This window comes from Cheilinus undulatus, linkage group 24 (genome assembly GCF_018320785.1).
Source record: "Cheilinus undulatus linkage group 24, ASM1832078v1, whole genome shotgun sequence".
NCBI classification, from domain to species: Eukaryota; Metazoa; Chordata; class Actinopteri; order Labriformes; family Labridae; genus Cheilinus; species Cheilinus undulatus.
Genome location: NC_054888.1, coordinates 4,051,785 through 4,065,544, shown reverse-complemented (window position 1 = coordinate 4,065,544; position 13,760 = coordinate 4,051,785). Strand labels below are relative to the sequence as shown.

Sequence of the window (13,760 nt, the reverse complement as noted above, 5' to 3'; positions counted from 1 at the left end):
GGATGGCCACCATGTCCCAACAAGGCTGTGATGTCAGCAAGGAGGGGGCGGAGTCATGTTTTATGTCGGAATCATGGGAAGAGATGGTAGGCCCCTTTAGGGTCCCTGAAGGTGTGAAAACTACCTCATCAAAGTATACAGAGTTTCTGACCACTTTCTTCCATGGTGCAAAAAGAGAACCGTGTCTTCTGTAGCAAAATGATCTTCATGCATGACAATGCACCATCTCATGCTGCAGAGAATTCCTCTGTGTCATTGGCTGCTATGGGCATAAAAGGAGAGAAACTCATGGTGTGGCCCCCATCCTCCCCTGACCTCAACCCTATTGAGAACCTTTGGAGCATCCTCAAGCTAAAGATCTATGAGGGTGGGAGACAGTTAGCATCAAAACAGCAGCTCTGGGAGGATATTCTGACATCCTGCAAAGAAATTCAAGCAGAAACTCCAAAAACTCAGAAGTTCAATGGATGCAAGAATAGTGAAGGTGATATCAAAGAAGGGCTCCACTGTAACATGGAACTTGGCCTGTTAAGATGTTTTTGATTGAAATAGCTTTGATTTCAGTAAATATGACCTCCTAATGCAGCAAATTCAACACATGACCATTTTCAGTTCTTTACAACCTAAAAAATGTTTTGAAACTCTTTTGTGCTTAATAAAGTGGAACAGTGCATTTTGAGTGTTTGAAAAAAAAAGTTATCATTGGGATGTTTTGTTTAATAACATTTGAATTATGCTCTGATGGTTGATGACTTGAAAATTATACTGACTGTCATTTGCATCGACTATTTAGGAAAATCAGAGGAAAAACATCATTTGCATAATAATTCGAAATGTGGTGTACAGGTTGGTTAAAGTAATTATTAGAAGTTTTTTTTTTTTTTTTTTTCTGGTAAAATCCTGGTCAAACACTCCATCTGAACTGTACTGCAGCCACCCAACACTAGTAGCCTCTGTAGACGGTTTTCCTTGCCACTGTAATGGTGCTAAACATAGCTACTGCTGAGCTCAGCTTCACTTATGAATTGGTGCTATACGTACAAAGATTAATTGATTTTTTTAATTGATTGATTCTTTATGACCACTGACTTGCTGTCACAATTCTTTTTAATTTGATATAAAGAACTGCTAACTGCTTAGCATCTCATAGGAACAGCGCAGTCTAGCACTAGCTTGATGTAGAAAATGGGGATACATTGTCCAGATGCCGTGCTAGGTCCACTCAGAGATGGGGACTCGAGTCCGCGACTTGGACTTGAGTCACACTGAAGTCGCACACATCAGGGACTTGAATTGGACTTGTGCGCAAAAGACTCGAGACTCAACTCAGACTCGTGATTTGGGACTCGTGCTCCGGTTTCTAATTTTGCCATCATGATCTCTTGTCCCCCTGTTATTTTTTGCCCCTTTCCTCCTCTTCCGTTTGACGCTTCGTGCGTCTTTTATGCAGCACCAACAGCCGCTCTCCTCTCTCCCTTATCTTCGTTCATGCTGCATAACAATGACACACAACCAGGACGCTCACACACACACACCTACTCTGAAACGCACGCTAACATGTTGGCAGACTGCAGACTTTAGACTTCAGTGTGTTGAGGCAAAACTTTCAGAATACCTAAACTCTTTTGTCCTGCATTAAAGCTCCTCTGACCACTGAGGATCAGCGTCAGCGCTGTTTGTGTGCGCTCCTGCATTGCCGCTTATTGATAATAAACAGACATAAAAGACAATAGGAACATTAGAACTTTAAATATGGCTGATGGAGTCAGCGAGAAACAGAGACAGATAGGTACCAGGCTGTTACAGATAAATCAGTAACTAAGGAGTCCAGGAGAGTTCAGCTGAATAAAGTAAAATTTAGCTTGATTTTACCCATATAAAGACATTTACACCATAAATAATGACAGTTTCTTAAGGAGAATGGAGAAATACTCAGCATACTCTGTTGAAGATCTGTCTGAGTGACAATTGGAAATGCTGATTGAGTTTTTATTTATTTATTTGTTTATTTTTCAGAATAAACAGTTCATTAACAGTAAGTGTTTTGTGTTAGATTAGAATTACTACCATTGAAGAAATATATCGGACAAATGACAAGAACATCTAATCTCCAGTGTCTCAGTGTCTGTCTCTATCAGTGAAGTCTGACTCATGTGTCTGTAGTGTTTCATATGTACACAGAGAGGAGCTTAATAAGAGGAGAGCTGATACTGATCATGTTGATGAGGGATGTTATAGCAGAGGTACATATGATAAATATTACACATACATTCCCAACAACAGAACTGTGGCTAGTGAAACACAGTGGCTATTAGCCAAAAGTCACATTGGCTGGTGTGAAAAAAAGTTAATGTCAAGCCTGGTTAATATATAAGTTTACACATGTGCACACCTCAGCGAGCCGGCCACAGACAAAACCCCACCCTAATGATGGTGATAATACAGTACAGGATTTAAAATCCTCAGAAAAATGCAGTGGTCTAAGCAGACTGGACATTATCAAAGACTTGAGACTTGACTTGGACTTGCAAAAAATGACTTGTGTGCATCTCTGGGTCCACTCACATAACCCAAGTATCCACATCCACATCCCTGAGCTGAATGTCTGATTCAAGTCAAATCTGTTCCATTCAACTTTATTTATATTGGCAATTTGAAACAATCAGGGTTGACCAATGTGCTTCACAGTATAAAAGGCAAGCCATGAAATAAGAATAAATCATTATAAAGTAATATTAAATAATCATAATCATAAAATAATGGTAAAAGTAATAGAAAAATCTATTAAATCTGTGGGGACAAAATAGAGGTGTTAGAAAGTGTCGATACTCTGATGTATCGCAATATTTCGTGGCGCAAAGCTGTATCGATATTTTAAAATGCAATATTAATATTTTTTAAAGTAATAACTTACTTTGCTGGTGCGGTAGTTTGTGGTGTAATTTCACCCCCTGACCACTAGTTGGCGGCAGGTAGTTGACTCTTCCCTCTTCTCCTCTGCTTAGACGAGATCACACAAGACTTCTGAAAGTCTGAAGAACTGAAATCACGCACGTGAGGTTGTAGCTGAAGAATATGATACCAGACAAGGCAGGGTAAACAGTTTTTAAGGTGAAATATAAACATAAAATCAAAAGTAGTCAAAAACAGCCAATTATAACCTGGACCCCAGAGGGTTTAAGTGCTCAGGAGTTACGGCAGATCTTACATTCATCTCAGGGATGTGGACTTTAATCTGCATGAAGGACTGAAGGCTGGTAGTCCTAACCCTGCTAATATTAGCCGCATTCTGCAAACCAACTTCAGTCTGTTAAGGTGTGACATTTCTTTACTGCTGCAGTGTGAAGTTGGTTTATGGAAGGTAATTTTTTTTTTTTTTTTTTTTTTTTTTTTTTTCAACCTTGGATTAGTCAACCAAATGCTCTGATATTTGCATTCAATCAGATGGGAATCTATATGTCTAAGAACATCTCTAGTGGATGGGAGTATTTTCAGTCAGCAGAGTTTTTCTTTGGTTGACTGCAGCTCTAATCTGAAGACTGTGACCCTGCTGCCTGCCTGACGTCAGAAAGATCTGGGTTTACCATACCAAACTATACTGAACCAAACCGGACTGCTTTGTGTAAATACAGCACAGTAAAACCTGGATCAAAGCTCTTTCCTTGGCTTATAACTAAAGTAAAAGATCATTTCAGGGCCGTGATCTGCAGCTGAGTGATTCTCTGGTTAGCAAACCTCTCCTTTAAAAATAACTCCGGATGCTTTGGGAGAGCCTTGAGTGGCTGGAATGACAGATGGTGATTTTTCAGTGTTTCGCCGTGCAGCGGCGTCTTGACAGCGCTGTGATACAATGGAGGCACGGCTCCCACGGATAGTTTGCCGTGCTAACAGATGGTTGGCAGAGGAAGAAGCTATGGTGAGCGAAGCAAGGGCTCTTTCTGAGGCTGCGAGTTTGTTCGGCGCTCGGCCTCCGTTGATGTAGAGGAAGTCAACCAAGAGTGGGAGCTCCATCTGTCTCACTCCTCATTGCTCTTATCATGCATCCCACTGTCCCTCACCTCGCTCTCTCTCCCTTTCTCTCTCACCCCCAGTGGAACAGCTCTGTTTGTGTTTGTGTCAGTGGGATGCTAAAAACGGGTGAGTGGAGCTATTCTGCATATTAGCGTGCAGCGCTAACAAGCTACTGCTGCCTCTGATGAGCTTGTTTGTGCCGTCGTTTGTTTTATATACAAATGTAAATGGGATATGTGTTTGTGCCACACATACTCTGTAAATCCATCATTCAGGATCAGCTTTGGAGCCGTACATGAGCGTCTGCATCCACATTGTTTACCAAACTGAGAGTGTGTGCATTCATGGGCTGTGCACATGTGTAATTTAGCTGTAACTGTGTTTTCTAATAGATGTAAATGGGATGCATGTGTGTATCTGTGAATTCAATTTAGGGGAATGTGACTGATGGTGTTTGTGAGCATGCAATAGATGTAGCAATAAGAATGCAAATGATGTGTGCGTGTGGGTGTACAGTAGCTGGTATGTGTGACCCAGGCCGAGGTTAACGAGAGCAGCGGTGACAGTGACAGAGGAGTGTGTTATAATGATCCCAGCGAGTCCTTGGGCTCCGGTACCAGGCTCATAAACCTTGAACTTCTGCAGCCTTTTATCCTCAGAGTTTCTTTCTTTTTGCATTAAAAGCCGTGCGGGGGAACTGTGCAGAAAAACAACACCTGCATGTTTCTCTGCCTCCACCTGAGTTTAGTCTTTCAGGTTCATTCGTCTTTACTCCGTCTCAAGCAGCTCAGACTCTGTGGGAGAAAAGTGGTTCTAGTTCTGCTGAGAATGTTTAAAACAAGGTCTAAGAATGCTGAAAGAATGAGAGGAATCCTTTTGAAAAGGATGAGGTTGCTTTTTCCATGTAGTGCACTGGAATTCAGCTCAGCAACAACAAAGAATGTACCGCAACATGTGGATGTTATGTACATGATCTCATAGGGAGATGGACAGGTTTCTGTCTCCTCATAGAGGCCCTGTTGCTGTCACAAGTTCCTACCTTGACAAGAATGCTGCCTCTCAGTTTCCATCCTCCTGAGGATTTCACAGTCTACATTTACTCAACATAGGTGTGAAAGCAATGACAGGGGCCATGATGAAGATCTGACCTGGATGCAGCACAAAGGCTGTCTTTAAAATCTGCTCGGCCATGTGAATAAACTTGGTTGAATTCACTTTTTACTCATACAGTTACCTCGTGAGATTAGCTTGAGTTTAGCTTCTGGTACAGCGTAACTCAACCCTGCTCAACCAAAGAGCCCAATTGTTGAAAAATACCTTTGCAAGATCCACAATCTAAGAGGTGAAAACTGGCAAAAACAGCTTGAAGTAGCAATAGAATTAAGTTAAAGGTGGCAAAAATGTTCAAAAGGCAGCAAAAAATGGGTAAAAAGAGGTGAAAATGGGGGGAAAAGGCGGAAAAATGGTCAAAAAGTAGCAAAATGGGTGGGAAGTGACAAAAATGAGTGAAAAGTGACTAAAATGGGCAAAAAAGCAGTCAAGAGTGATAAAAATTGGGCAAAAATAGGAAACAAGTGGTATGTAATGGTAAAAGGTAGCTTCAATGGATGAAAAGTGGCAAAAAATGGTTTAAAAAAAAAGGGCAATAATGGGAAAAATTTGGCAAAAAGAAGAGGCAAAAATTGGGAAAAAAAGGAAACAAGTGATATTTAATGGCAAAGGGTAGCTTTAATGGACGAAAAGTGGCAAAAAATGGTTTAAAAAAAAAGGGCAATTATGGGATCGAAGTGGCAAAAAGAAGTTGCAAAATGGCCAAAAAAAAAAAAAGTTTTGATTTTCTCCTTTTATATGTTTTACTGAAGACCAAATAATGAGTTAATTGTGGAGAAATAGAGTAAAATACACTGGTGCTGTCAGTCCTCATAGCTAGCTTGTAGTTGCTATCTTTTATTCTGCTTCCACTAACTTTGCCTCTCTGTTTTCATGTATTTATTTTTTTGGCCTTTTTGTTTTATTTAGAGAAGATGACTCTAGAGGTGTGATTCCCATCTCAAACCTGAGGCCAGCCAGATACGGCGTGCTTGGGAACCAGTTTTTCTATTTTTCCACCAGTGCAGAGCCACTTCACTTTACTGCAGATTACAAGATGTACTGCCAGGTCCACTTGCCACATTTCTTAATTTAAGAACCCTTTTAAAAACCCACATTCCGAGCAGTGTAATTACTCAACATTATACCCATGTATATAACTTTAAGAGTTTATTTTTGGCATGATGAGGGGGAAAAGCTGTTAAAAAGTGGCACTGCCAGCCTCCTCCACTCTGTAAACACACAGTGAAACAGTGCAGCAGTGGGACACAAGTGAGGAAGAGGGAGCACAGCGCTCGATTACGGACAGGTGGAGGACAAAGAAGCATAAACTGATCATCTGTTCTGTTGTAACCGATGTAATGAGTGAAGATGAGTGCAGGCTGTAGTCTCTGTTAACAGACTGAGAGGTATGGCAGAGCTCTGTGCTTTCAGTGATGTGATGTCTGCGCGTCAGCTCCTCATCCTCACTGCTTCTTTTATCATAAACATGTGTAAGTATACACATACATGCTTCCATGTTGCTCTTTGTATGATCTCATCCGAACTGGTTTCTGTCATTAAGGCAACTGTCAGGAATTGTTTAAATCAGACTCAAGCCCATAAAACAATTAATGGGACAGCCTGGAGAGAACGTGCACAGACTGGTGGAGGGTTGGGCTAGAATTTTTACTTATTGCTAACAACGGCATACACACTGGAACACCAATGATGTTGGTTTTAATTCTCAGAGGCACGAATCATTATCACAAGATAGCTGAGATTTCTTTTGTATTTAGTAGCTTAGCTGAACAGCCACTCAGAGAGTGGTCTGTAGCTTCTGAGTTCAGCAGATGTAAAGTAGGCTTTAAATACAAAGATGAGGACCTGCTAGTGTAAATGTTCAGCGATAGCCTGCAGAAACCGTATCTGACGTAATTTTGATATGAAAATTGATCAGATATTAGATCATTTTGCAAAATACAAAGAAGAGAACATAAAAAGAGCAACATTTGGTGTAAGAAAAGTACTTAATTGTCTCTGGATGCAAAGAAAAGTAGGATTTCACAATATGAAATTCTGAAGTAATGAATGCACATTTAACGTACACTGAACACTAGTATAATGATGCCTCAAAACAATAACAATCCCTCTATGCAACTCCGTAAAGCAGCCTCTTCCTCTCTGTTCTCCTGTTGTCGTTGTTTATCTTGTGTTAAAAGCCAGAGTTCAGGACTCTGCAGAGATTATTAGAGAAGCTCGTTCTGTTTCATCTTGATCAGCTCTCCTCTGTCCGTCTCCTCTTTTATCTCCTGCTCTTGTCTTTTGTCCACCGGCTAGATTAGCTGTTTGAGGAGCAGGTAGATAAAACAGTGAAACGGCCACCTGCATCCCTCTTCCACACAAACACACAGGCTCTGGAATACCTGTAAGCTAATTTGTTTCCCTATCTGTACAGCCTGGAGGAAAATGCAAATAGATTTTGAAGAACTTGCATGAAGACGAGACTGGGAGTGTGTGTGCAGCTGTGTTTTACTGCATCCTGGAAAGTATGATGAGCTTTTCTTCCACTTCATCTACCTTAACTAAAACTGAATTTGGTACTCTTTTCGTAGACTTTACTTTTTATATAATTAATTTATCATTAAGCCGATAAAAGATCCTGAAACAACAGCAAACTGATTCATTAAGATAATGAAAACAGCTGGTTTGAACATTTTTGCTTAAAGAAACATAATAATTTTGATTTGATTTCCTTCGCTGGTTCATTTATAAATTATTCAGTCTTTGCAGCTTCATATTCAGATAGCAGCACTGTGCACTTGTGTGCATTCTAATGCTAGCCATAATAATATTCATTTCTAGCAGATTATCTTCACCAACCAGCAGATGCTCTGATACCGTACCTTGGAAATAAACCTCCTTTTAACAGGCAGAAACCTTGAGCTGGACCAGACTCCTGTTAAGGAGCCGTCTGCTAAAGCTGTGTTTGAGTTTAAAGGAGATTTAGAAAGAGGGAGGAGGACGAAGCAAAGAGAGTAAAGAGGGAGATGCAGAAAGACTCAAGAGGGGGTTGCAGAAAAGGGGAAGAGAAGAGAGAGGAGCAGAAAGACAGAAGAGAAAGAAGCAGAAACAAGAAAAGTGAGAAATAAAAAGAGTTAAGAAGGAAGTAGAGTAAGAATGGAGCAGATTCAGAAAGATGAGAGGGAATTGCAGAGATGAGATGAAAGACGAGCAAAACAATGGGGAGTTTCAGAGAGGGAGATGAGGCAGAAAAGACAAGGTGGAGATAAGAGAACCAAACACCCAGTATCTGTAGCAAAATCTTGGTTATGTGCCTTTAAGCAGCTAACAGGCATTTGCAGATTGCACATAACCGTTATGGTTAATTTTACAGGTGTTTATCAGTTCAATTTATGACTTTAAAATAATGTTTACCTGGGGAAGCAGAAGCATCAGCTTCATAAACGCCATATGGAAATTCACCTGTTGGCTGTTCATATTTCCACTTACAGAACTGTCATTTTTTTTAACAATGGTAACCAGTTTCTTAAGACTACAGTGAATAACTTCCTTTTGAACAGTAGGAGAGTAGCATGATGACTCCTCCATCTGGCTTCTTCCTGATCATAATATAATACATTCTGTAAATCTTCACTTTCAGTGGCTTTAAAGTGTGTTTGGATGTGTGCTTTTGTTTGACAGCACCCTGACGAGGACGGTGGAGTTTCCAGGTAACTGGGGCCCCCTGGGTATCCATGTCGTCCCATACTGCTCCTCTCTGAGTGGACGGTAAGCACACACTCACACAGACAGCCAGACATCCTCTCATAATTAATGTGACATCCATAAGGAGAGGCAGATGGCAATGTTGACTCAAAGAAATGCATAAAGAATTCAGGCGCTGGCATACAATCGTGTGTGTGTTTACCCCCATAGATTCATATTGACTCTTCTCTGCATTACTGTGTGTGTTTCAAGGGCCCTGGGCCTCCACATTAAAGGCATCGAGGAAAACAGTAGAGCCAAGAAAGAGGAGCTCTTCAAAGAGGATGAGTGTATCGTCCAGATCAACGACACGCCACTCCAGGACAAGACCTTTGCACAGTGAGTGTGCTGGGATGCTGAGTGTTTGTGTGTGCAAATATGAAAAAGTGACACAAGCATTAACACAGATTTAGAGATGAAACCTGCAACTAGTAGAGTTTTTTTTTTCCAAGCTAGTTAAGTTTGAAATGTCTAAAGCTTAAAAGCACTTATCTGATCTATTCTCATTTTTTAAATTCAAACTCAAAGCCCGGGGGCCAAATCTGGCATCTGGCACAGTTATAACCAGCCCACAAGATCATATAATACTGTAATGTAACTGGCCCACCAGTATGAGGTCTGCAGATTTTCTCCAGTATATATATGAAAATTTTCCTTGATGATTTAAAATATTTTAAATATCCTTGTTGAGTCAAAATATCTGAAACATAAAGGGTTAAAAATATTTAGATAAAAAGTCAGGAATGTGGGAAAAAAATTAATTTGTGATCTCTTATTTTGAACTTTTACAATCATAATTTAAAAATTTGTCTCATATTTATACCTTTAATTCATGGTTTCAAATTGTATGTCATATTTTGCCCTTCATCATTTTGACTTTAAATCCCAGATTTTGAGCCTTTAAACCTTTAAAAATCATTTTGACTGTTATTAATCTCACCATCCTGTATCATCAGTGCTAAGTTTTGTTCCCATAATTCATTAGTGGTTAAAATGAGGTCCACAGTTTATGGTTTAATGTTGATCTTGTTGGTCTCTCAGGTAAGGACTAAACTCAGAATCCGGCTCCTGCTGTGATTGAGTTTGACACCCCTGGTTTACACCCACACAATTAGACACTCGTATCTCAGAAAGTGCCCTGTTTACTCTCAGTCTGAGATTTTGGATGCCAAACAAGCACCTCAGTGGTGCTGATGAGTGCTTTTTCACTAAGTACATCCATATTAGCCCTGCTAATTGTGGGGCTGAGCTGACAAACATCCTGAGATAAGCTCACATTCTCAGAAGAAAACCTGTGGATATTCAGTGGCACTGCTGATCAGTTAGGGTCCAAATCTATCCATTCAAGCAAAAAGTGTTAAATTCTACATTTTGTGTTTAAAATGTGCAAAGCGATGGCCCTCTACAGGTTGAATCATCTACTGCAACTCAAGAAAAAACTTACTATTTGGTGCCTGCTTTCATCACCACAGAGCTCAGCAGTTACTGACCACTCTTCCATGAACATTAACTTCTCTAGTAGCTGCTGATAGCTTTAGTTTGTGAATAAAACTGGACTCCACCCTTCAGAGACCAGGCAAAGATGTTAGAGATGATGTGCTGTTCCCTGAGATTGCAACGAAATATATATACTTTTGTCTTCTAACCGACCGTATATCATCGTTTCATAGTCAGGTAGCTCGTAGTAACCCCTAAAATCTGGACCCTCTGCCTGCTGTGTTCCTGGAGTGCAGCGCAGCTCTGGGCATTTTGAGAACTACAAGCTCAAGCAAGAAGAGTATAAAGAACAGATTATTTTGCCTTCTGGATTTGATTTGTCTTTCATTTTGACATTGTTGCGTGATTTTCTTGCTTCTATGGACGAGAAGTTTAAATGTGAATGTTTTCTACAAAGCCTCTGTGCTTTTATGTAAAATTCAGTGATCTCCCACCTCAGAAGTTGACTTTTCTTCATGAATGGCTTTGTGACCCACTGACCTCCTGATGACTCACAGCTTTAGCCACGGGATGAGATGTATGTTGATGTACTGATAATTTGAGGAGTCTGTGCATTTTGTCAAATCTTGAAGATGAGCAGATGCTTTGCACATTTTCTAACTTTTTGGATCCATCTGTTCAACATGGATTGTTGTGGTTTGGCTATTGCCATCACTGAAAATAGAGCTGGTGCATATGTGGAGTAAAGTGGTGCGTCTGAGAAGCACCATGGACTGACCAAAGCACGTGACTGACTAGAAAAAGAAACACTGCAAGTCAGGAGCAGATGCTGTTCAGACAGAGGATGTAGAAATTGGGGGTAAATCTACCTTGCATGGTTTTCACATTCAGTTAATGATGAAATCTAAAAGCAGCATTGACCAAATGGTGCTGTGGCTGATAAGGGACAGTAGGAAGGAGGGTTTGGATGCGTCTTATCCCCTTTTCTCAAATGAAACTCCGAGGTAGTTACTCTTTAGACCCCAGAGTTTTGGCCCTACCTGGGAATTTCCAAAAAAGGCAGAAGGTATAAGACACGCTTACTCCTTCAATCCTGAACATAGCATCATTCACTGTGGTGCTTTTGCAGATTTGATCATCAGCATTGATGTTGTAACATCGAAGGAAGATTTACTCTGAGCTACATGAGTGTGAAGAGATGACTTATGTTCCTGTAGAGATCTAAAGTTCATCTCATTTTAAGGAAAACATGGTTTATCCCTGATCCTGGGAGAATAACTAACGTATCACAGCCACATCTCTGATTGGTGGAGCCGCTTTTACCTGCAAATTTAGATTATCAGCTACTGCATACGTTAGTCTTGGGGTTAAGTTCCTCTTTCACTCACGCTGAATATGAGAGTGAGCAGATTTAGGTGTGTAGACGTGATGTAATATGTACACACATGTAATTTTTTTTTATCTACATGCTGCATGCCTCTGAATGATACCAGAGGATCCACTCCAGGATGATGAAACTGATTGATTCTTACTCCTGAATTTGACAGGATGTAATCAGTGAGATGATTTCAGTGAAGAGAACAGAAACAAACCACTCTGTTTGTCTTTTTCTGTCTTAAACAAGCGGTCCACTTATGATTGCAGAGCAGAGTTTGTCTCTCTGACAAAGCTGAGCATAGATTACAGCTTGACCTTAAACCAATCGAAACCAATCCTAGAAATAAACGTCTGTTTCTTTTTTTAAGCCAAGGATGTAATTAGGCACCAAGAAAAGGCAGAAAAATAGCATCATTCTGTTTGTGTGCACGTCCTGCTTCTTAACTGCCACCATTATTGCAGGATATCTCACCTGCCGCTCTCTTTGTCTCCTTTATCAGCCAAAGACAAATCCTCCTCATTGTCTGTCTTCACTATCTCGCCTCCACATCTCCTCTCCTTTCTTTCTCCTAGTTCCTAATTTTCTCCCCCTCGTCGTCGCCGTCCTCGCTCCATTTTCTGCGTCCTCTCTGTGCTGGAGCTGAATAGGTCCATTTAACTGCGTCCCACTGTGCTGTCTGTGCTGTGCGATGTTTTGCTGATGGTAGTCTATTAAAGCTGCAGTAGAGGCCTGCTGTAAGGTCTCTCCCTCATCTGATAGGCGCCTCAGTGTCCCAAACCAGCTGGAGGAGTCACTGTGAGTGCGATCCAAATTGAAACACAGCTCCTTTTACAATGCACAAGCCGTTCTCCTTCTGTGAGCTGCTTGACTTTAGCTGTTTAGCTTTCCTTGAGGCAAATTGGCTCGGTTTACTCTCATCTTTTGTTGCAGAATACGGCCAAAAATATACTCATGATGTATTTTTTTCTATATTGCTGTTTGTAATGTACTTTCATTTAATAACTGAAGGGGTATCCTGGTGATGACAATTGCTTTCCAAGATTGTAGTCCCAAGAAATTCCACTTTGACAATGTAGTATTACTAAAAGTGTGTAATTCCTGTATTGTTCACTCATATTTCTTTCCTTCCTCAGGTCTCAGGATGTTTTCCGCCAAGCCATGGGTACCTCCTCCGTGCGTCTTGAAGTCCTCCCTGCATCCAATAAGCTTCGGTACGAGAAGAGCTTCATCGGTCAGCTTTTCGACGATAAAGACTCTGCAGCAAAAGTAAAGAGTCCCTTGGTGGTCCGGGCTAGAACAGAACCACAACCAGAGCCCAAACAAGAACCCAAACCAAACACCAGAGTAGAAGTGAGGCAGCCAGAGACGCACGCGAAGACTCCAGAGCCAGTGGCGGCGAAAATACCACCTGCACTGCCTCAGTCTGGACCTGTTGGAAGGGTTTCTCCTGCATCTCCAGCTCCAGCAGGGAGCTTGTCCCCTTCTCCAGACAACCGCAGCCAGAGCCCGCTGAATAGTAAGAGCCCTGTTCCAGCCAGCCTGGCAAACCTGACCAACAAAAAGGGGGGCAAGAGGATCAAAATCGACTTGAAGAAAGGTACATATGTGTGACTGTTCAGTTGTATATTAATGTGAGGTAAAATTGAAGTAAGCATTACAAACTTGAAGAGTAAAAGTTGGGTATGCATCAACTGGGCAAAGCTTCATTTCCAGCTAAATTATAGTGTTGTAGGGTTAAATTTCCTGGATTTAAGTGATACTTCTAGTGCTGATACTGTCAGTTATAATGCTTTAAAGTATTTCTATCCAGTATCCTTTTAGTTCCTAACATTAGGAAGGGCATTAGCCTGTCAAATCACCAGATTATCTTCCTTTATTTACAAAAAAAAGATTATTTTTAGAAAATCTCTCAGGCATTTGTGACTGAGATACACAGTGCTTAACAAATGTATTAGACCACCTGTCATAAAAACGAGAAAACATAAATATTTTAGAAATCTTTCAAAAGCCTGTTTAAAACTCAAAATGTTATTGTTATCTATTTGGCAAATAACAAACTGAAACAACTAAATAGTCCTTTTTCACACATAATAACTAA

At 40.7% G+C, this 13,760-nt stretch overlaps 1 protein-coding gene across 2 annotated transcripts in view; it reads left to right on the top strand.

Moving 5' to 3' along the window:
* Positions 1 to 13,760, top strand: part of pard3ba (par-3 family cell polarity regulator beta a) — a 364,154-nt gene that overhangs the window by 96,398 nt on the left and 253,996 nt on the right. For both annotated transcript variants that reach the window (XM_041781937.1, XM_041781936.1), the window contains 3 exons: positions 8,785 to 8,871; positions 9,061 to 9,186; positions 12,796 to 13,259. In XM_041781937.1, the coding sequence (XP_041637871.1) occupies positions 8,785 to 8,871; positions 9,061 to 9,186; positions 12,796 to 13,259 (677 nt within the window). The remainder of the gene's footprint in view (positions 1 to 8,784; positions 8,872 to 9,060; positions 9,187 to 12,795; positions 13,260 to 13,760) is intronic.